General features: G+C 38.2%; 1 protein-coding gene across 1 annotated transcript in view; it reads right to left on the bottom strand.

The window, feature by feature from the left end:
* Positions 1 to 25,204, bottom strand: part of NELL2 (neural EGFL like 2) — a 135,437-nt gene that overhangs the window by 75,484 nt on the left and 34,749 nt on the right. Inside the window, exons 9-11 of the mRNA XM_063155180.1 lie at positions 24,678 to 24,780; positions 5,777 to 5,868; positions 2,960 to 3,062 (exon numbers count right to left, since the gene is read on the bottom strand). Of these exons, the coding sequence (XP_063011250.1) occupies positions 2,960 to 3,062; positions 5,777 to 5,868; positions 24,678 to 24,780 (298 nt within the window). The remainder of the gene's footprint in view (positions 1 to 2,959; positions 3,063 to 5,776; positions 5,869 to 24,677; positions 24,781 to 25,204) is intronic.

Genomic DNA, 25,204 nt, shown 5'->3' with positions numbered 1-25,204 from the left:
TTAAAAAGAATCCAGGGATTACAAAACACACCTGTCAAAGACAGCGCTATCTTTTTCTCGGTTCTTTTTCTCAGTTAGGTCAAAGAATACCTTTCTATTGTCTGTGAGGTACAGAAAAATAAATTGTACCAAGCATGAAATGGATGAGAGCAGTAGTAAAGGCCACCAGAACGGACTGTCTCTAGGTCTTCAATTCAATTTCAGGTTATAGCACTGATCTGAAGCAGCTGGATAGGAGGCTTGCTCAAATCCCCTTACTGTCTCCTTGTCATTGTTAATTACTTTCACAGGACATGTCTTAATTATATAGTTCTTGTCATTTTCTTTTTTTTGTGTGTTTGTTTGTTTGCACATTTATAAAAGACCTTAACAGCTTAGACACTCAGCATCTCATTTATTAGTGATAATACTTTTAGAACTTTTAGTTCCCAGGTGTATTTGTAAAATCCTTCTATATTTAACCAAAAGTCTTTGATTAACATTGACTTGTTTTGCTTTACTCTCCTCTTATCTCTTCCCTTCCTCCACTAACTGAATACTCTTTCCTTATTACATCATTCTTTCCATTACAGAGAATTTTATTTTTAAATCTCACCTCTTAGCCACCCCTGTTTCCTATTTTCTTAATTTTTTCTTTTCTATTTTTCCTGAGTGTGGCCATTTTACATTGTACCTTAATTATAAATTTTTAAGACTATGAAGTTCTTTTCCAGGCAGGAAAATTTAGATTGAACCTTTCAACTCAGTAGGTTTCTTTTTAAATTTCTTCTGTTTGCTCTCATGAAATCTAATGATTTAACGTTTTTGAACAACATTAACTGGTTCTAGAAACTGACTTGAAGCTTTCACAGTTTCCAGATCTGTATATAAAGGTGCAGAGCTTGTCTCCTTCCCTGTTCTCTCATTAATTTTATTTGTTTCAAGTTTCCTTCTTTCACTGAAGCATTAATTGATCAAGCAGCAGCAGTGTTTTCCAATAATTACTTTCTTCTCTGAAAGCCACAGGAGACCTTGGGAGCGTAGGCTAAGCTCAGGGGACAAGGACTGGTGTAACAGCAACAGCTCCAGAATGCAAGCTGGCATCAGGCTGCAACACAAGCCTCTTCCACAATAGCAAAAAAGTATTTTTCAGCAGTAAAGATTATTAATGTTATCATTCCACCTGGTTTCTGCTTCATATTTTGCTGTGAAAGAGCTTCTAACCCTAACCTCACAGAAGCTTAGTTAAACAAGGACCCCAAGCAGGACAGTGGCAGCAGAGATGCTTGGAGGTCAGGTCAAAGAAGTCTTTTGCACTTGAACAGCTCAGGAACAGTGTAAAACAATAGGAATGAAGCCAAAGAAGAAAAGGAAGCAGAAGATCCCATAAAGACAAAATGTTTTAGTACTGAGGCCCAGTGACATGGTTATGACAGAAACATCACAGACCTACTGTGATACAACAGGCTAATGCTTTTCTTCCTCCTGCTGTGGGTTGTTTCTCTAAAGGCATGCTTAGGTCATGTTACCCAGACATCATCATCCACCACAGCTACCACACTGATGGCATCTAACATAGAATATTATGGAGCAAAACATTCTACAGTTTAATTGTGCCAGAGGGTCTCCAATACTCCTTGATGACAGCAGCAGCACGTGCATCAGGAGCAACCTCTGGCCATGGCAACATCTCCTTTTTGCCTTTTTGCTGCCCTCCTCACTGAATCCTGAGTTCATGGAAAAGCAAGAGGCTTATTTCTGGATTGTACTGGATTGCATCAATTTTGACATTAACTACAAAGATACATGCCATCCAGAAAGTATGAGGGTTTTCATACTGATTATTATTAAGATTCTCAACATTCATAAAGCAGCTGCATTAAAAAACAAAATGCATGCTACTGAATAATAGCCTACAGCAGCTTCTCATTTAAAGAATAAGCTCATTGCCTCATGAGAAGCCAAGCTAGCATAGTTAGGGAGGATTGAAAATATTCAGAAAGCACTCAACCAACATATATTAAAATTTTCTAGCTATACCAGCCACAAGAAACATAGACTCCTTTTCTCTAAGCTACTGAAGATTTTATAGAAAATTATCATTAAAAAATCCTTTTGGACTGTGACAGACTTGAAGACCTGTCTTCTTTTAACTTCTTTTCTTCTACTTTCTTATCCCTCTGCTTGATGTCATTAATCATATTCTTCATGTTTATGCTGAGTAGCACAGAAATAGCTGTAGCTGCAATCTTCACTGATGTATACCTAAAATCAGGCCAAGAGCCTAACACATTCCTTCATGCCAGGTTTCAATTTATCTTATTTAGTTATAGAAGAAACAGATGTAGCCACTTGAAGATGCAAATGCTAATAGCTTTGAAGATACCCGTATTAGTCCAGATCAAAAGGGTGAGCCAAAGACTCAGAGCACTTCCTACATCGCTCTCCTTTGGTAAGGATCAGACTGGGTGTAGCATGCAAAGGTGCACAGCATACAAAAATATTTCCCAAAGTTTCTGCTTATAGATGTAGACTACAAGCCCAGAGAGGTGAACAAGTTACCCAAGTACTTGAACATTTGCTTAGCACAAATGGTCCTCTGAAAGAGATATCTCAAAGCACCCCAAAAAGATGCTGGGAAACATGAATATTTCTCCAGTCTATTCCATTTGGACACTGGAGTGGGTGAAGGGAAGAGAAATCAGTAATTATATACATGATTTCTTAGACTCTCCACCCATTTTTGGCTGGAATAAAACACAAATACTTGTTTCACAGAATTTACATTATGAAACATTTTACAAACAACTTTCAGATGTCACAGTGCAGTTGTCACCTATTCAGCTTCCCAAGATCTACAGTGATCATCATGCATAGGAGTGTCTTATTCAAAATTATCAGAAAAAAAAAATCCATTTACAATCTATAAGAATGAAAAATTACACTGAGCTTATATATATATATCCTGCTACTACCTTACCTTTACAGACTTTGCAGCAACTGTGGGATAAGGGGATCTGTTGAGATTCTGGGCAGCTCAAAGCTGGACAGACGCCTTTTGGAATTCGCTGCATTTTGTGGTCCTGTTAAATTGAGGTAATTGATTAATACTGTGAGATAGGAAATAAAGGAAGTTGTAACTTTAGTGGAGTTTCACCATTATGATGTACACAAACCCATGCCTAGGCCAAACTCCAGGTACCTTCAAAAACCATTTGTGAGGACAACATAGCACAATAAAACCATCAGGAACTGTCCTATACTCAAACCTTTTCAAGCAAGCAGAAGCGTGGCAACAACTCTCATTCTTCTCTTATCCTAGCTGTCAAATAACTTGTCTCAAAAGTTTCTCTTAGCATTATGCCTGTAAGAGTTACAACTATTTCTCAAAAACTGAAGCGGCAGATTCCAGAGTCAAGGGTCCCCATAATGAATACTGTAAAGAAGCTTGTTATATACACAGTGAGTAAAATCAATCTTGAGCATCTCTGATCTCACTGCTTTCAGTGGCAGTAACACTGAAAGAAACTGGCATTGCGTCCCTATTAGGAAAGAGGTTTTTATTAGGTATCTGAAAATGTACAATGCCACAAGAAGGTGCACAAGTACGTTCAGGCACTCAGTGCAGGTCATCTGAAATTGCTGCAGTATGGCCACACAAAATGCTTGCCTTAGCAACCTGGCTACCAAGGGTGTACCTCCCTTAGGCTCCCTCAGGCCATAAATAATGTGTCTTGCTGTACTCTAGTCATGATAGGGTAAAGAAAGAAAATAAGGCGAACAACAGCATGTTCCTCAGAGGCATCTGCCATAAAATAAGTGATGTGGTTAAAATAAGACTTCAATGAACTCAGGATTATGCATTTCTGCATGCAAGAAAAACATCTAAAATAATGCATCTGCTATTGTGTGTGTGTGTAGTATTATTATTAGTCTAGCATTTAATTGTAAATCCTCTTTAAGCAGGAAATATAAAGATGAAAATGTACACAATGGCCAACATCAAAATGACTGCTCAAACTTTACCTTAAACAATCTTGACAGAGATACCAGCCCTAATCTTATAATACAATAAAGCAAATCAGACAGATGTGCTGTACACCAGAACAAACAAAACCCAGCAATCCCATAAGCTAAATTAACCTTTGATAGAAATAACATCAATTAAGATAGTCTGGATTTTATTTTAATCTTTTATAAAGTCTAATTTGGAAGATAATCTTTCATTCACTTATTTATAATATTCAAACAGAGAAGTGCATGCCTATAGCATACAAAACTGCAGCAGCCAATCAAAACAAAATATGAGGCTTTTAATTACATCCAGACAAAATGAAAAATTTCCATACATTGCCTTGATAACATCATTATAATCTTTCAAGCATGAAACCAGTACCTGTGCCATTCCTATTAATACCTCTTGACTTGAAGTCATTAATTATATCCTTTTATGAGAACTCTGGTAGTAATAAAATAATTCCCATCTATGAATTCCTAACTGACCAACAAAGCTTACAGATTTTATGCTCTGAATTATCATTTACAAGGCTGTTCAGCAGAAACTGTGCATACTTCAATCCTTGAAAAAGCAACATTTCAATCAGCCAAAGTTGCTGCTTACTATTTCTACCAAGACAGTGAGGCAGCCTACCAGAAAACAAGTCTAATCAACAAAACACAGGCTAGCCCAGCCAACAAAGGCATTTTTTTTATACAGTATCACAATTGCCAGCTGCAAGGAACACAAGGCAATGTCACATAACTTTTGATCATTGTTAATTATACCCATTGACTAATCATAGAATTCATGTATTGGGTGCCATGTTGAAAATACAAGCTCATAGCTCCAAAAAGCCTACAGCTGAAACCAAAATTATTTCTGGTCAGCTTCATGCCATTCTCAAAAGGGTGTCAAAGGCCCTACTGCAGCAATTAAGCTCATAAGGATTAAAATCAACAGCAGTTAGAAAAGAATTCCCAGTTCCTCTTTGTAAGATACACTTTTTAACAACTGTATGAAAATGTTTGAGATTTCCAGAAACTGGTCTGATAATCTGCTGCATGATGAGAAGGGAGAGGAATTGCTCGCCTCTCTTTCTCTGCTGAGAAATGTGTGTTCAGGTTTTCAACTCCAGCCCACAGCCTGCAGCTCTCTAAGCAGACAGGATTTTTCCCCATCCCTCCCCTAGAGAGACAACACACAACTCACTGCAGCAGTTTGTGTAATTCTTAACCCACAGCTGTCCCTGAGGTATATTTTACCCTTAAAGTATATTTTTGCCCTGAAGAGCAGCTGTATTCATGCAGCAGGGCAAGACTGACTCAGCATCAGATATATTCTGTTTACAAATAAAAACCCCAAGCCTACCCCATTTCCATCACTAGAAATACCAGACACCTGTCTACCAGCTCTTTTTCTTCTTTTCCCCCTAGCTTTTCCTCTGAAGAATGATCCTGAATTCCAAACTATGCCCCCATTACATCTGTATCTCTTACCCCTCAGCACATAATTTTAAACAATAACACTGCAGATGGAAACATAAGGTAATCTGACGGTGGGGACGATACCTAGGGAAGAAACAATGCTGCCTGATTGTCAAGCTGTATCATCAAAGCTTGCAGCTATGCAAAGTAAATTTATTTGCAAAAATTTGATGTGGAACTCAGACAACATAAACACAGGACCTACTGGATTCCTTTTCTGTCACTTCCTAAGGTACACCTATCTATATTTCAAAAGCGTGACTTTGATATTTCCAACATGCAAGAATTTTTATTCCATCAAGAGTATTCTTACCTTGCACTCAAAAAGAACACAGTCCCCTGAGCCTGAATACACAGTTTCTCTTTGTCCTTCAAAGTAGGTTCTGCCTTCAAATACACACACCGCTTCAGAGAGAAAAAACAAAACAACACAACACAATGATTTTTGTATAAACATGTTGTCACGCTGCTTATAGAATTGATACATTTTCTTAAAGAGAACTGCATTTCAGAATAAAAAGACTGATTCAGCTGCAAGAATATTCTAAACGCATCTATAGGACTCTAGGATATCATAAGAAAAAAATGCAGAGGAGAAAAAGTCCCCACAAAGTCCCCAAAAAGGCACATGTAAGTAGAAAGGTGAAGGATGTTGAAGCAATATGGAGTACAGATAGCTACTGAGATGGCAGAAGAGACATGTCTCGGGTGACACCAAGAAAGGTGACTGCCTGCAACACAGCTCACAGCTGCACAGGAAAATGGAGTGTGAGAGCAGAGCCAGTGGCATTAATATATAATTAGTTTCTTGAGAGGAATGTTGCATGATGAAGGGTGATCACTAAAGCCATATGTTTATTTGTTATCACAGTCCTTTGATGTTTCCTCACCCCACACATTATGTCATTTAAACAGTATGGATTTGTATCTTGAATATCCCCATTCTTTAATATGCCTAATGATAAAGTATATGAATTTTCTTGTACAGTAACTATTTTTGTGACTGTCTTTTTATTCCCCAACAAAACCAGGATCAAGTCTCCAATGATCAAATGACAGACGGATGTCACCAGGATTGGTGTTTGTCACACCATGGCCTTGGTGCCATTCCTGCACCCCAGCAGCATCAGGTTTTACAGCAGCATGCTGACACAGCTCAGTACTGGATTGCTCACTAAAACTCCTATTCAGTATTTAAGACTTACATAAAACATCTTCACAGCAAACTGTCTTGCCTTTTTTTTTTTTTTAATGGGTCCATTACTGCAATTACATTATGCAAAGTATAAAGGCTGAGTAACATAACTGCTAGGTACAGAAAATCAGATCTCTGTCTCTGTTACTTAGGACACAGTCAAGGCTCATCAAGTTAGCATAATCATGAAATAACAGGAGTAGGTTACAACTTTCAAGTTCCAGATTACATAGTTAGAGGTCTAATTTGCTAACCATTGATTTGAAGATGCAAATCAATTATACTTTCACAGAAAGATTTCTCTATTATATTTAAATAGACTGCATTTTTAGACAATTTAAAAATATCTAAAAGTACAAGACTTTTTGTTTTATTCATCTTTTACTTTGAATTACCTATATTAATTAGCATTATTTCTTTTATTTTCATTTCTACTTTATTTTTAACTTGCAGCTCTTTCTTAGTACTTCATCAGCATGAAAAAAATTAAAGTTTTGGAACTGATGATGAAAAATAAGTGATGGGTATAGCAACAAAAATGGGGTTTTTGAAATTCAAAAATATTGGTTATAATTACATCATAAAATATATATTATCCTGTGTGATATAAGTTTCCAAAGTGCTCTCCCAGTCCTTAACTCACTAATCTTTTGTTACATTTGCTCTTTCCTATACAGCTATGGAGGGGAGTGGGAGAGCAGCTCTGGGAGGTGCCTGGAGTCCAGCCAGGGTCAACCCACTACAGGCAGAGTGTGTGACTCACAAAGAGTCAAAAGCTCAATACTGTGTCTGCTTCCTCTCCCCTTCTCCCCAGAGTTCCTTCTCCTAGAACAAAGCATATTAAATAATTCTGTATAAATCTTTACCACAAACTAGCAGATCTTGAATCTAGGCTAGACAAAGACAATCACCCAATCATACACATCACCTCCTATGCATTACATGCCATGACACTACACTGAAATATTCAAAATATTAAGCTCTTTCCCTTGTCCCATACATTTCAGTTTCTAAGAACAACTAAATGTGACAGGAAAAAATACAGTGCAGCATTGCCTGAGGATCACACAATGGCAGTGAACTGTTAATTTAACACATCCTCATGTTCCCAACAGGAAGACTACGACTGTTCACAGAAAAGGCAGAAGACATCAAAATCACTGTCATTCTATCTTAGAAGAAAATATGGTCCTGAAGCCAAAATACTCTGAACATATGAGTGAGACTACCCAGGCCTCTTAAAAAAAGTAAAACAAAGTTTAAAAAAAAAAGTAAAACAACAAACCACCTCAAAACAGAGTCCACTGAATCCAGTCTCCTCATTAATGGCAACAAACCTGATTCTTCAAAGAAACATAGAAAATAACACATACAGAAGAACCATCAAAAGAACACATCCAGCCTAGTGTGAAATCATAAAGCTATTTTTTTATTCCACCAACAGGCTTTGGAAGTCTTTGCATATGGAGCCATTCTAATGCAGTGACACAGTATCTCAAACACTCGCTTTCAACAAGAAAATCAGCTCTTCTCCATAAAGTCTTGGAAACAAGAAAAACTTAGAAATTTAGAGTCCATTAGAGATGGCTCTGCCCAGATGGCCCTTGACCCTTTCCCATGTATCTTCATGCACCCAAGAATTGTACTCAAAGGTTAGAACACGGCAGCAGAGTGCATGACTCAAGCCTGTGTGGTTGCCAAAAATTTCAAGCAGAGCTCACGTGCCCACCTCCACCATCACAACACTTGGCCACCATGCAGCTAAGAAAACTGTATCTCATCCATTGAGCTCCCCTAAATAAACCAGCCAAGCATTTTGCTGAGGTTTTGCAAGCAAGGTTATAATGTCTCCAGGTAACAGGGACCTGTCTATATAGAATGACCAAAGTATGTTTGATACAAGAGAGAAAACCAACAAACAATAAATGCCCAATTAAAAAAAAAATAATTGAAACTGAATTGAAAACCTGTTAAACTGAATAATCTAAGCACAAGCTTAAGCATGTCTTAGGAACTGCTGCTCTCACTGACAACATTCAAAAGGGGTATTTCTTCTTAAAACCATGGCTCCATGTTTAGTTATCCCGACAGACACTGGTGGGTTTAGTGATGGTGTAAGTTTGCCAGTGCACACTGTCCTTTCCTCTCCCAATGCTGCCACAAATGCCTTTTTCCCGTCTCTTGCCAGCCCACTCCTCTTCCACTGCCCACTGAAAGGCATCCTGACAAACAGTAAAGGGCAGATTTACATCAGGCTACCTCGAGGCTTCTAAAAACTTTAAGATAATCTGGTTAGGTGAGTATTAAGTACATATAGAAAGCTTTCTAGAAAGACAAATCCACTAACATTTTTCTGCACCCCTTTCATCCTAAGACACGGGCACACACAGCCCAGGTAGTGTGGAACAGAATGTTCCCTCTGCCTCCTGACAGCAACTGTCACAATCAGTAAACATCCCATGATGCTGGTGACTCCTGTCTTTATTTTCCTTCAGAAATAAAGTTGTTTCAGCAACATGAACATCTGGACTGGCACCATGTAAATAGAAAAGTCCAGTGAAGATTTAATTTCTGCTTGGCTAAATGCTTTCCAGGATTCTCTGATTAGTTTGTGATTGGTATCTCTCTGGGGAAGCATATCATCATTCATCTTCCTAAGTCCTTTCATTCAATAGACTGAGTCACAGTCAAGACATTACCTGATGATTAGCTGTTCCAGATCTTGGTAGTTATTGCCTATGTAGGATTTCATCTACAGTTTAAATACATCAACTATTTCTCCTGCCATCAAATGTCCACATTCCCCCAGAACCTAAAATAATATATATTGTTCAAAGGAGAGGTTTCTAAGAAGATGAAACAAGAAGCCTACAAAACCTACTTAGAAGTTTGACTACTCTTTATCTATTTGTATGCAAAACAGTGCTTACTACACTGGTAAGCACCTGTGTACAGGGTCTAAAAAATTATTAGCAAGGTCTGCTTATATTTACACAGCTGTATTAATAATGCAACTATCCTTTAGTATTGTCTAACACATTGTGATGACATGGAACCTTCTCCATGTTCTTCCAGCAAAAAGAATCTTTCAGGAGCCCCCTTGCTGTTGTGTCTGTTCAATTAATTATCAATAGTTTGTTAAATCATCCCTTCTCTTCCACAATCCTTCTTCCCACTGGCCTCCAAATGACACCTTCCTTTTGAATTATTTTAAATGTCCATGCAAGATCCATGACCCAGCAAACTCCTGCCACCTGCTCACTGAGTTCTCATAATGTCAAGTAGAACATTTTCTCATTTTTGCATTTTTTACCTTCACTGTCTACATTGTGCATGCCATCCCCTGAGGAATGCACATACACTTCCCTGTGGTATCTCAGATAGTTTGGATTCAGACTTATCACCAAGGGAAAGCAGGAAGTTCAGCACGTTGGTCAACTCCTCAAACCACTTTAATTTCTTGTATTCACAACTGCCCAATGAGTGGCAGATAGGACTTGCAGTTTTGTGAAATTTGTCAGTAATTATGAATGAACAACCTACAAACCGGTAATTAAGTCTATGTTGCTTCATTCTTTGTTCACTTATGTTGGTTGCTTGGCAGGGAGGAAACACATCCAAAATTATCTCACGCAGAAAAAACCCCAAACCTGTCTCATTCACTTGGTTTTTCTACCTCCTCCTTGGAATCTCTTTGATTACATTTTCTACTGTTCAGAGATGAAGGCCTAGGCATTGTGTAAGCTGCATTAATCCTACTTTGCAAGCTTACATAGCGCAAAACCACAGTGTGGCTGTATCCTTAGAAGTACAGAGATAATCACCACCTTCCTGAATTGCTTTCTCTTGACAGCCACATCATTACTAGGCATGGCTCTCACCCCTTTCTCATTTATCTTCGGGATTTGGGCATTATTTCTTCTTTGCTCATTTTCTGGAAAGCACAAACGCCTCTGTTGCTGCAGTCAGTGAGGCTGCAGACTTACTTCATTTCATGCCATCTCTCTCAACAATTCAAAATTATTCCAAATTTCAAGCTGAAAAATATATTGCAAATTTTTCCAGTCAATCACTGCTGAAAAGCTGCACATATCTGCTTCTGCTTCCTTAGCTGAAAAAAAAAAAGAATTTAAAATTTTATCATGACAAGGAACCAATTACTATTTGTGTCTTACGTCTTATTAGCTAAAAAAGCTAAATGTTTCTATTCCATTTAAAACACAAAGTCACTGTTCTATATCAGTCTTAGAATCACTTGAGAGTATCTACAGTGTGAGACACCTCCAACACTAACAGGCTGTTTAGTCATAGTGGCAAGGAGTCAATCTGAAATCCTGAATTCCTTCCCCTACCTCTCATATTTCCTATATTTCCATCAACTGCTACCAGGAAATTACATAATTCATCTATCCTATGTGGTGTTGTTGAGAAGCTTTCTATAGAAATCATTTCAATCCTGGAATACAGGCTCCCTGAGTCATCCTTAAAGACTAAACAGGTAATCTGAGCTCTGAAAAAGCAATGAAAACATGAATAAAAACTCTATTGACAGCAGTTCAGCTGAGGTAAATAGAGCTAACATCTGAGTAAAACTTTTACAGCAGGCTGCCAGACAGGGGAGTCTGGGAAAGAGGCTGCAGCCAATCAAAGCCAATGGACACTAATGGCACAAATGGAGGTGTATCTTGGTAAGCAAAGATTCAATCTGGACAATATGTTTGATGCCAGCTTCCCTTAAAAAGGGCATTACTGCTATTCACTCTACAACTTTAGCTTGGTTAAACAGAGCAGCTAAAACAGTTCTACTGAATGACATGCAAAACTTTGGCTTAGTGCAATGGAGCCTATACTTTCTGCTTGTTAAAGAGAACTGGAGTATTTTGGACTATAAACATAGTATTTAACTTGAGCATGCCTAACAAATGAACAAAATGCCCACCCATTTTATGACAAATTCACTATTGTTGGCAATCCAATACCCAAACAACTTTCACAGCAAAATGTCAAACTATAAAATCAAACACCTTAGACAAAAGCCTTAGAGAGTGTCAAGAGAGGAAAAGCAATTGAGGTTAATATTAACTAAAAGACAACTGTATTACAATTATCTTAAAGATTTATAAATAGCACAACAGTCTGACAGACCAAAGGATCTCCAAGGCAAATATTACAGGCCTGCTTAATCCCCACAAAGATGGGATTTGACATTATCTGATCAATTCCTTATGTCAGCTATCCACAGCACCAGGGACATAACTATATTTAGTGAAGGTGCTAATAGATATTTTATCAAATGCTGACAGGGAAATTTGTACTTTGTTCCATCTTTTCTCAGTTGGACTGCTGGGCTAGTTGCAAAAGATACTTTTCTGAAAACTTTGTTAAGAGAAAAAATAGCAGAGTTCAGAAAACTAGACACCTCCCTAGAGCACCTTATGCTGCAAGACATGCTTAAATTCACCCATACACCCATCAGAAATGCCTCAAGTCGCAGGTATTCACATGCAAGTTGAAACTGAATTAACTGATTCAGACTGAGTATTGAGAATTTATGAAATTAATGAAAAAAGGCTAAAGACTTGCACACTTTTGAGTCAGTATTTTGAAATCTATGAGAACTAAACAGATATCAGCATTAATTAACTAAACACCAATCAGCATTAATTTATTACATAAAAAGAGGCTTGTGCTCTCCATGGTAAGTTAAAACCATCCATGGACATGACATGGGTGGGAAGACATGCACCTACTCCTGCAGCTGTGCTTACAAGATTTAACTCTGCTCCCCAGATACTTCCAACAGGTGGCAGAGGGGAAATAAAATAACGTATTTCATTCATTAGGATATTTTACCCAGATTTGCCACTAAGAAAAAGAAAAAAAATTGTGCAATTATGCACAATTTTCAAAGACATACCTTTGCACATGACAACTGAGATGGTGGCTTTCTGCAGCTTTGTGGACACAAATCACGTGAACATGTTCAGTAAAAGGCAAGTGCCTCTCTGAGCAGCACCATTTCCCCAGATTCTGACAGTTTCATTTGAAAGCACTAAAAAGATCCTATGCAAGCTGCAAAACTGCAAGCTCCACCACCATATAGTAAAACTGGCATTTATTAACGTGAAGAAAACTTGGAGGTGATGTTTCCCCGCTCCCAAGTCAAAGGTTCCACACAGCTTCTGCTCCAAAAATCTACAGCAACCTCTAACAGTCATGGAGGATTTTGACCAAAAGCTTGCCATATTATTTAAGTATTTACAGACTACACTCATATTTAAGCAACTGTCAGGGACCCTACAGATGCTTTTATTCTCAATCAGAATATCCTTGGTCCAGAACAGTTTCCACAGATGTTTTAGCTAGAAATTCTGCACTATCACTTTGCTGCACACACCTCCCTAGCGAAGGCACGGCATCCTGTGACCTGGCATCCATCTCACTGTATTTATTTTCTTCTCAGATCCAAGTTCTTTCACTTCTCCTAGGAACAGCAGCCCCTGGTTAAGCTGGCTGTTACAGCAATACTCACGTTTGCCTTCCTGGCGCAGGCCAGTCTAATGTGCTCAGACATTCCCAGGAGTCGAGCACCACATCCACTGCTGCTGTTAGATCTCACTTCTCTCAAAGCACCTGCACCTAGCTCTGTACAGCAACTGACAGGGTTTCATGCTCCCAACTCTTCTTCCATCCACTTCTGTTCCCACATAAGGAATCTGCCAATCCTTCCATCCCTCCCTTCAGCCAGAATGACAGGATTAGCTGGCATAATCACAAACACTCCAGATAACTGCATTTAACATTCTTAAGCTAAATCCTTACCATTAGGTCACCAAAAGGTTTTTAACACAGACAGCAGCGTAAATGCATTTCTGGAAATCTTGATTAAAATTGGTTACCAAACTGGCTTTCTCAATTTTTTATATACTCAATCCCAACCTTCACTACCTAATAATATTTAAGCAAAATCTAACATTAAAAAATCAGGTATTAACAATAGGTTTAGAAATTTTCAAAAGACAGTTTTAAAAGAAACCTATGTACATCTAACATGCTGTTTCCCAAGGCTCCTAGAAGTGACTATTATCCATTGTGCATTCCCAAACAATATAATACTTCATGTCTAAAGTCAGTTCAGGATTTGAAATAATTAAAAATTTAAAAGTAGCTGGAGCAGATGTTCACAGATTCTGCTATGTCACAGCCAATTTCTCCCAAATGTATCTGTCGATACTCCGATTCATCACAGAAAAACAGTAAGTTGGAGTTCATAGCAGCTGTAAATGTAACTACTCCTTTTTTCCTGTGGGAACATTACTGAAAGAAAGTTTTATGGTTGCTGATATTTTTTTAAAAATCATATCTGTAAATACTCCTACTGTCCTTAGGAGGACCTTTCTAAACAACAGGCAAAATTCACACACTGTGCAGTTAAGTCTGTTTATCTATATGGAGCAGGATTCAACTCCAACTGAGCTTTGGCTGCAGCACTTTTCTCCCTACAGTGGCAAGCAGCATCTCTGTATTCCTCCCATGTCCCCTGACCTTGCTTCCACTGGGCACATACCTTCCTTTTTGGCCTTAGTTCCATCCAAAAGGTCCCTTTTCAGTCAAGCCAACCTTCTGTCTTATCTGCTTGACTTCCAACATTTTGGAATTGCCTGCTCCTGTGCTCTTAAAAGAGGGTGTTTAAGACGTGAGTAGCACTGATAGAACCAGTGATTCCCCAAGGATGTGATTTATTAATTTATATGTCTCTTTTAACTTTCTACTGTATTCATCTATTCCCATGTTTCTTCACAGCAACTCACCAACAGAATACTGCAAAGTTAAAAAAATGAAAAGCGTGTGCTTAGGGGCTCACACTGTACTACCACCACTGTTCACAAAGAGTTACAGAAGACAATGGACAACGTTTAAGCATCCCATAGTCATATGCTACTACTATTAAGAAGCCTGTCTGAGAAATTCACAACAACCATACCCAAGATTGTTATCTCTTCTGTGCTATACTCAGATTTGATTTCTCCTTTACATGCCTTGAGGATCTACAAGGTTTCTAGATAAAGCATGATGAAAACATCTAAAAAACTAACTTCCCCTTTACAAGCCTGTAAAATTAGCCTAGAGAGAAATACTGCACTTCAGTCAATATGAATATAACAGTGAGACATCTTAAGGAAATAATACCTGAATTTACATGTCATTGTCAAAATAACAACTACATAGAGAAGCATGCCTGTTCATCTTCCCTATCTTCGAAGTACCTGACGTCCTTGCTTACTAGACAAAACAGGTTATGTGCCTAATTTCCAGATGAGTCAAGCATATTTACTTGCTTTGATTTCAGGATGGGGGGGGAAATCTTACAACTGAAACCAGGTGTTTTCTGAACCAATTTATTACAACAAACAATAATGCCACTGTAATTCTAATACTACTATGTATGTGGTACATACACAGACATCAGAAACAAAAGGAAAATTTTTTTGGACAACAGAAAAAAAAGGAAATCTAATAATATTGTCAAATTTCTTCATCTGTTAGGAAAAGAAAAAATGTAGAATAATGTAGAATATGTAGAATAATGTTAAGGGATTTTGACAAAATGTCACAAATTAAAATTACATTGGGAAAATAGTCAAAATTATACTTGAAACTAATTTAAAGCAAGAAGGGGAATACCAGAATTTTCACTTACAATCAGAATCTTTCACAAATAATTTCAACAAGTAGAAGGTAAAAATAAACTAGTCAGCAACCCTGTAGAGAAAGGCTTAGGATGATCAGCCATCCTCCAAAACAAATGAAGAGGGCTTTCTTCTTAATAGAAACTGGTAACAAATCAAAAACCCCAAGAAGACAAAACTTAGTAAAAATTCTCTATACTGGCAGAACAGAGTTACAGAAACAGCACAGAGTCCTGTGACTGGTACAGTGACAAAAGCAAACTGCAAAAACTCTTCAAATAAAGAGGATTGCAATGACCTTTTTGAAGGCAACAGATGAGGAAAGCAGGATAAAGGTCTGCTACATCATATCAGACAAGATTTTCATTTTAAAGTTGTGTCTCACATGGGACTAAGTGACCATTATGTGAAGCTGAATATATTTTATGAGCTGACAGATGTAGAAACAGTGATCAATAACAGCCTGGAGGTCTATACATCACACTTCAGATATCTGCAAGCAGTAGTTAAGAGAAGTGTACCAAGCAGTAGATGGTTTAATTCAGTACATGTTTCCACTGAAAAAAATGTCAAACTTCTGCAGTCCAAAAGACTGAAAGCCATGGGTTTAAATCATTATCTTCACAAAAAGACAAATAAAGGGTAACAGTGTACATCATTTTATATTAATCTCACTGAATCAACTTCATTCATATTTTACCATCCCTTCCACAGGAAATAAGATCACATTATTGACAGTTTTGTGGTGAGTTTTCTTCCAATAATTTATTTACTGAGTTTCAGCCTTGACAACCTTCCATTTTTTCATTTCACAGACATAGGCACTATCAAAAAGTTGTATGTATGCCTTCTTGTACACTCCCATATCTCCTACCAGTGTCTCCCCTAGGCCAGCTTTCCATCCAAACAATCCTTGTCAATGTGGCAATCCTGTTCTGAACAGGAGTATGTCAAGTGCAGACTGGTCTTTGCAAAATTGTGCAAGCCAAGAATCCCATTTGGTTGGTTGGATGGGTTTTATAAAGCCTTTACTCCATCAGTACTCTGTCTTCAACTTCTCACACTTCTGTGACCTTGTCCAAAACCTTTAGTTCTGGGGCTTTCAGCTAAGGCTTTTCTCTTGTTTTTCCACGGCACATACCCATTGAAGATGTTTGCTACTGATACTATAGGTATTTCCAAGATCTACAGAGTACAAGGTCCAGGCAAAAACCAGAACATGAGCTACAAGCAGCTGATTTGGCAATGTGCTTCTGGTTATGGAACCAAAAAAAAACCCACAAAAATCCAACAACACCCCACACAAAAACCCTGAAATAAAGCAAAACAAAACAAAACAAAACAAAAAAAAAAACAACAAAACAAAAAAAAAAACCACCACCACAACCTCCCAAAAAACAAATCAAACAAAAAGAACCTCACAGACCAATGATGCTCATATAGCGACATAAGCACATTACTGCTGAGAACAAACATATTGAAATCAACACACAGGCATGTAAATGCTTACATATCCGAGATTATTTTTGTATTTATAAATAGAACAGGGTTTTTTAAATTATTATTTCATAGCTACCTAAGAAAATTCTTGTGAAATCAGCATTACTAAAGTTAGGGTACCAACTTATTAGAAGCTGGAACACTGCCAATCTGTCCACTCCCAGCTGTCTGAAAGCAAATATATTCATATCTAGCATATGTTAATGTTTTATTTGCACTGGAAATAAACTAAAATAATAACACACTGCAGGTATTTTATATTTTATGAACTCCCTGGTAAGAATATAATGAAAGAGGAATGGAAAATATTAGCTCTTTTCCCACACAACCTCAACAAAATAGGTTTTAAGGAAAGCATAGCATGGCCTACAGCAAAATTCTCCATGTAAAAAAAAATATTTTTAATTCTCTACCAATAAAGTTACCAATATTATGTTTCCAATTTCTTCTTTAGTGCAGATTGCTACATATCCAGTGTAATGTATTTTAATGAATTAGGATTTTCTTAAGCATACTTTATTTTAGTATTCACTCCTCAGGCACACAGTAAGACTAAAACTAGAAGATTTTACCATTAACTGGAGTTCTCCTCGTATACTGACACACTGCCTCCAGATCCAGAGTCTTCTGGTGGAGCTCCATAATGCATGGGGTCCAGAATAGCTAAAAGGCCACTCACCTAGGAGGAAGCCACACTTCAAGGCATGAAAAGTCTAAGACAGGCACAGGCACTGACTGTCCCCAGTCCTCCTTTGCTAACAAGGAGAAACAATATTCAAAGGACATGGGGAAGTAGGAAAGGAAACAAAATAGGATCAAAATATTTTGAGAAGTCCAAAATACTGTAAGATCTATTTCAATATGCTGTAAGCTGTATTTTAATTTATAGAGAACAAAAGACATACAAGGAATGGGTTTTCTGCTCAGAGGGGAAAGTCAAAAGACTCCCTGTTTTCCTTCTGATGAGGAATACTGCCCAGCTTACAAAGAACAAAGGCAACCTGAGACTACATGCTCAGGAGCAAAGATCCCCCCATAATTCTGTCATCGGCTATTTAACAGAGATAAACCAAATACTGCTGTGGTGCAAGAGTAGTTGGAAAATTTCTATGGCTTTACAACAGAAAATACAGCAGAGACCGAGCACCTTGGGTCATGGGTTAGACTGGCCCTGCCCACCAAAGCCAAGGGGATTCCTTCCACTGTCTTCAGCTGGCTTTGAGCTCAGCACAGGAAAGGCCCCAAGACATTCTTAGAGTGCCTCAAATTCCTGAGATGTTACATATCCCAGAGAAGCGAAGTCTCTGAGGATATCCTCCTGAAGTGTATAAACTCCTGATGGAAAGGACTGAAGAAGAGAAAGACAGGCTGCTCTCAGTGATGCCCAGTTACAGGACAGGAGGCAACGGGCACAGAACACAAAATCCATCTGGAGTGAAGAAAACACTTTGTTACTGTGAGGGCGACTGAGCACTGGCACAGGTTGCCCAGTAGGATGTGGGGTCTCCGCCTGTGCAGATATTCAAGAGCTGTGTGGCCACAGCCCTGGGCAGCCTGGAGCAGGAGGGTGGCACCAGGAGGCCTCCCGAGCTGCCCTCCACCCTCAGCCCTCTGCTGAGACTGACACTGCAGGAGCTAGGCTGGATTCACACATGCAGGGGCAGCTAGCATGCTTTTCTATCACAGCTCTGTAAATCTAAAACAGCTCCACTGATCTTATTGACCTACCCGAGTTCAAGGACATGTTTTTTTCCTCTTGCAAAAGTATTTAATTAGAAAAAATATTTTTGTCCTATTTCTAAATTAATATGGATACTGACTTTCTTTTGCAGTCACAAGAAGTAATAAAATGGTTTAAACAGTTGGTAAAGTACAGTATAATTCATCTCAGTAGTACAAGTGGTACAATACAGTACAAGTACAATAAAAATGCTTTTTGTCATTCCAGTATGATACTATCACTATATGTAACTCAAAAGACTGAAAAATAAGGTTGATGCGAATCATTTTAGCACAGAAAATCCAGAAAGTAGAGGCTGAATGGACACTATTCTGCTAAATAACATTCAGAAATTCTGCATGCTGACTATGGGAGGTTATAGTAAATATCACAGCTCTACAAAACAATCCTGTGCTGGAAATAGTCAAGATATCATTTAATACTATTTTGAAGTAGGATAATTTATCTGAATTTTCATATTAAAAAGAAACCTCAGAAGAACAGAATTTATGCTCAGTATGCACTTATGTTCTTTAAAAAGCCACACAAGTATTTAAAATAAAAAGCAACTATTTGTTTTTATTAACCAGAATGTTGCTTCTCCTTTATATTCTAAAGTGTGCATTTTTTAGAGAACTTTGATAAATGAGAAATCATTGTTTTACTGCTAAAAACTGCCTTTTCTTCCTGCAGTACTGAAGCCTGCTCTGCCACCCTGAGCCTGGTGGCTGCCCACAGCCCTCAGACTCGTGCCATGTTCCAGCCAGCCTGCTGGAGCTGCTCTTCCATCTCCCTCCTTCTGATTTACTTCAAGGATAAGATGACCTGTTCAGTCAGTGACTAATCATTTCTCCAAGCTGCAGCCTCTTCTCTGTGCCACACTGAATGCAGAAACCTCTCCAGCACTTGGCTGAACAAGGCAGGGCTGGCACCCCACTTGGCTACTGATGGAAGTCACCTAAGGCTAGAGGATGAAAGCCCAGGGGGGAAAGTGGCAATTTTGTAAAAAGGTGGAACTTGGTAAACAGCACAGACTTTAAGTCCACAATGCTTCAAACTACCTGGATTAATTATAAATTTCAGAGTAAGTTTAACCCATTTTCCTTACGTTTCTAGATTAAAATTTAGCACTCTTGCTGATGCTCAATTGCTGCTGCAAAGAAGAAGCAGATGGGCTTTCACAGCTCCTTCTCTGTGTGTCAGTAGACCACAAGCGCTGGAGTTTGCACAAGAGTTTGGGGGGAAAAATTGGTAAATTATGAGGAGCAAGAGGAGAAATCCCTTTAATTTTAATCATAAAATTAAAAGTTTCTGCAAGGTAGCAAGACAGATTACTGCATCAGAAACCCATGCATGTTATTAATATTTGTCAATATCAATTTTTTAAAATTATTTTGTTAAAAATCCAAGTTATAGAACCCTTTACACACACACTCTCCACACCTGCTAGCACTAGAACTGTGACCTGATCCAGTACAACCCTAATGTTTCTCAAAGTTGCTTAAAATACTTGTGTTAGACTGAGAACTTAGCTAAAATGCACCAGAAACCCATGAAGTATCCTGTCTCAGAAAAAAAAAAAAAAAAAAAAAAAAAAACAAAAAAAAACAAAAAACAGGTATAAGGAAAAATCACAGCCTGCAGATTTGAGCATAATGCTCAGATTTTAACCTCTACTGGAGTCTGTTGGGATGGATTTAAATAGATTGCTGTTAGGTCAATAAGTATCTGCAGTGTCACTGGGAGGAAGAGAGTGATGAGAAGAGAGCAATTGCTTCCTGTAAATCAGTCTTTGGTGATGGGAATTATTACTGCACCAGATACTGGCACAAATATCACTTCTGGTCTTATAATAACAAAAATCACCTAGTTTGTTTAAAATACGCTAGTTCCATTTTAAAAAGAATGCATATAACTTTTGGAGGTGATGCCTTGGTGTTAATACACTGACTAATGAAAACATTACCATAATAGGATCTGCTGACCAAGCACCAATTCTCTCAGCTGCTAAGACATTGGCAGTCCTTCCAGAATTCACTTAAAACAAATGAACTTGTCCTTGTACTTCTTAAGCCAAGCCTGTGGTCTAAAGCAATATTTATAGGTTCAGTAGGGAAGCTTAATCTCTCCTCAATTTGTACTGGTGCCTATCACCACACAAAGCATTTGTGTCTCCACAGAGGACAAAAAAAAATTAATGATCTTTTGCATACACCTTCTCAGAATTCTTTAAAATTGCATTGAGCATAGACAAAGTAGTCTCTTCCTTCCAGCTCCAAACAATTCTCCACAGGAATCTCCCATTGACTAAGATGTATGCTATGGCAGCTGGACTGAGTTTTACATTGTCTACAGCTGAAACATACATCCAACACACTGGCCCATTCATCTGCCCTGGAAGATTGCTGCTTCTTCGAGCCCATTAGGCTAATAGAAAACACAGTGATAATTTGCATTCATTGCCATTCCCCACGCTACCAGCATCGACCTTCACACAAGACAAAACAGTACAAGTTGTCTGAATGGCCTGAAACAAAGGTATGGAGTTAAGAGAGAAGGTCAGGGTTTGGTTTTTTGTTTGCTTTGTGGCTTTTTTCCTTTGGCTTACAAAAAGAACTAAAGTCAAAGTAATATTATTTTTTAAAAACAATCTAAACCATTCCTTACTAAGTGTTCTTCCCTGAACTAAACATTTAAGAAAAACATGAACAGACAACTGTGCTGAAATTTCCAAAGCATTGAAAATGTCATTGAACAAGACGAAACAAAGCTTCGCTGTCCAAAATGTAAATGCTGGACTGGGCTGAAATGTAATTCCTAGGATTTGGCAGCAGGGGAAAGTCTCTTAGCATAACAGTTTAATGCCAGAATCAAGCTTAAAAATCCAGCACTTTCCATTCCTATCCTAGACACCTGATATGCATCACAGTAACTGGCATAAGATTAGTCTCACAACTTCAGCTGTCTAAAAGTTCAGTATCTGATCTAATCACCTGGGCTCTGTATACAAAGCCATGGAAGGAGCCGTCCACTTCCAGAAGGCAACAAATCCCATCCCTTCCAGCCCCTCCCAGCACCAAGTGCATTCTGGAGGTGCCAGTCCCTGCAGCTCATTATCAAGAGAGCCAAACTGGTGATGTCCACAACTAGTAAGTGAAACACATCAGGTAAATGAAACAGCAAATGACAGCAGCCTTGAAAATGCTTGGTTATGGTGTGTAACTCTCCCTGCAGTCTGAGTGTTAGCACACACCATGGCATCATGTCACCCTGCGCCAGCCAAGATGCTCTGAAGCAGTGCCAGGCACAAGCTGGGGGCACAGCCCTGATCAGAGGCCATTCCCAGCCAACCATCTGGAAGCAGATAACCTGCTGGGGGTGGGAAAGGGGAAGAGACTTCAGCCATGCGAGCCAAAAGTGCCACAGGACTCTGCCTGCCCTATTTCATTTACTAGTATAAGTGAAGCCAATTCAGATTGTATTCCCAAATTCTACATGCCTAAAGCCATGCAGAGTGACTCCATCCTCCATCACTGAGGGAGAGAAAAAAACAACGAAAAACCCTAACAAAAAAAAAAAAAAAATCCCAGAAAGCCTGCTTGCTGGTCACTGAAAGAGCCAGAAGTGCTGTACTCTTAACTCTTCTCTTCCAGCTGTCATTAAATCCAACATCACTCTTTTGATTTTTGTGGCTTTGTTTTAACACCAGCAGAAGAAAAGAAGAGGTGTGGAGGGAAGCACTCAGCCCTGGGGGAGTGAGACACAGCCAATGGTTCCAGCAGCTGTCACTGCCTGGGCACTTCAACTCAAACTACAGCCTGGCAGAAACAGCCCATCATCTGGTATGAGATAACAAATACCAGGAAGGAAGCATCAATATTTCATGTTCTGTCTTGAAACAAATACTAAATCCAGCTAAAGAACTGTCTATCAAGCATCATTTTTTCTCAGCACTTATGAATGCTTATCCAAAACCAAGGATATGGCTCCATGAGCAACACTCCCTAACTAGGGGTAACCCCCTAAGCTGTTTTCCCAATTATAAGCCATCTGTGTTCACTCTATATTATCCAGTCAGAAGCTACATCTCTTCCTGTTGTTCTGAGCACTGCAAACAATTAAGTTATTCTCAGAACCTGTCCAAATGGAGCCACTCAGTTTGAACCCCTCCAGCAAGAACCAAGTTCAACAAGCACACTGACCTCAATCAGCCCAGACCCTGACCCAAAGAACACCAAGACAGAATACAGCTGGCATATGTGTATGAACTCAGAGACAACTTAGCATTTCCACCAAACTGGCCTGGAGAATAAGTGACAGTCATGCAGCCTCCATCGCCTCTAACTTCCACTCTTTCACTGGAATTTAACTACCCTGTCAATGAGACTCCAATTTACATTCTCTGTCCTTTGGTTCCAGGAATCCAGCCGCTGTAAAAAATTGTGTGATTTTTCTTTTTTTTCAAAAGTCACTTTAAATAATCTAGATGAAATTAGGAAAAAAATTTCAAAAGCAATTTTTATATATGTCTTCTGATCTAATTATTTTTCTGGTGGTTTGTCAAGAAAGTGGTATGTTTTTATGATAGCTATAAATTGAATTATGTACGGGCATCAAATTAGCAACACTCAAAGCTAAGACACTTTGATAATATTAAGAATATCAAACAGGAAATTTCAGAGTAAACATCAGCGTGCTGTACCAGAACTGCATCTTAATTCAAAGAAGTACCAATGCTCTCTGACAAGGTCAGTGTCCATATGCTCATTCACATTTCTTGACTTTTGTCAACTCCCAATAAAATCAACTTTGGAAGAAGTTGCATGATGTGAGTGCTTCCGCACTAACACCTGGACAGAATTCCCAACTCAATTTACAGGCATTACATTACAAAAACATACTTCAGAGGATCAAGTTTTCAAATTCTGCCAACATGGTCAGAGATTCAGATAGCCTCAACAAGAGGCTTGAATGCCACACATATCACATTCCTGAATTACCAATTACCCTGAGTTATCTAATATGCATGGAAATTCTGTGTAGCTGTTAAAAAAAGTATCTGAATTCTTATTTCCTCTTAATTAGAATTAATCTACTTGAGTAAGTTAATAAGGTTTCATAAAAAGGGATGGTTTGTGTAACTTCTAACACAATTAAATATTAATAAACTCCTGTGGGAGCTAGATCAATGGAGTACAAAACGTCTTCCTGAGTTTTATCTTAAAACATGTCATTTTAACCAGTTATGTATTTCTCTACACTCTGTAAGAAGTTTTATACAGCAGTAGAACAGTGATGAAACAACACAGAAAAATCTCAACATTTACAGAACAAAGAAGTGCATGCATCTCACGCTCAATTTTAAGAATATATTCCACCAGTCTGAAATAACTAGCCATCATATATGGAATACACATACATAATCACTCTGAAATACTATTTATAGTCCATCTAGATTGAGATTAACCTGAAATTCCCCTTCTCTGACCCTACTTGCAACAAAACCAGAATACCCATAAAACCTAAAGTTAATCATGTATCCAATCCTAAAAGACAAAATAAATCACCTTTTTCCATTTTTCCTTTAATTATTTTATGACCTTTTGTGAAATAACACTTCTAGGTGTCTGGGTTTTGCTGGTTTCTTCTTTTCTCTTAACTAAGGAAGAAGAATCATAAATCTGAACCTCCATTTCTAAGCTTAATAACATAAGGTTGGTAGTACACTCTTCATGTGATAAAGGTGTTGGAGACCCTGGTCAAACATCAGGCAATTGCTCTTGAATTTGCAGCAGTTTGGTCTAAAACATAGATAATGGAAGTCTGCAGAAAGCTTTGTAACAAATTTTTTCTTCTTTTTAAATTTTGAAAATGACTATGTGTGCTAAATAAAACCAACATAACTAAACTGAAACAAAATATCCCACACGAAATATCAAAACCTTCTGGTTATCAGTTCACCACAACACTTCAGAGAAATCTAAGTTCCCTGACTCCTCAACCCAACTATTTTAATGACCAGTTCTTTCACTGACATACTTACAGAAAGGCTCCTATTATTTAAGATTTCAAAGCATTCATTAGCAAGAGGCACAACAGTGAAACTTACACTGACATTCCTTGCAGCACTTGCCATCCACGTAGGCCAGGGCAGAGTTGCGAGGACAGTCAGCGAGGGGGCAAACCAGAGCCTCGCACTGCACCGTGCCATTCTAGGAGAACAAAAGGTGCTTAACTGGGGTTTTATTTAGCAGGAGCAGAGATGTTCTCAAACACAGGAACTTGAAAATCTATTTTTAAATACAATTAAATTTCTAACAATGTCCAAAAAAAGATAGTTTAATGTGGGTCTTTTAATAACTGCAAGAACAGAAACCATACCTTCAGAATGTCACACATACAATCTTTTAACATGAATGATGTGCGCTTTGAGATGATAATGAACAATTTTTTTTTTTAGAGGCAAACCTATTTGGAGGCAAAACATTCTGCCAATCAGGAAAAAAACTGACAGATTACTGTGAAATGACAACTGCACAGAACAATACTCTGCCTTCTGATTTTATGTTGGAGAGAATATATGTCTAAAAGGTAGCAATATTATAGCTGTGAGAAAAATCCAAGAAAAAAATATGC

Source organism: Melospiza melodia, chromosome 4 (genome assembly GCF_035770615.1).
Source record: "Melospiza melodia melodia isolate bMelMel2 chromosome 4, bMelMel2.pri, whole genome shotgun sequence".
NCBI classification, from domain to species: domain Eukaryota; kingdom Metazoa; phylum Chordata; class Aves; order Passeriformes; family Passerellidae; genus Melospiza; species Melospiza melodia.
Note: the sequence above shows the minus strand (reverse complement) of the source record. Positions and strands in the feature narration are given on the sequence as shown.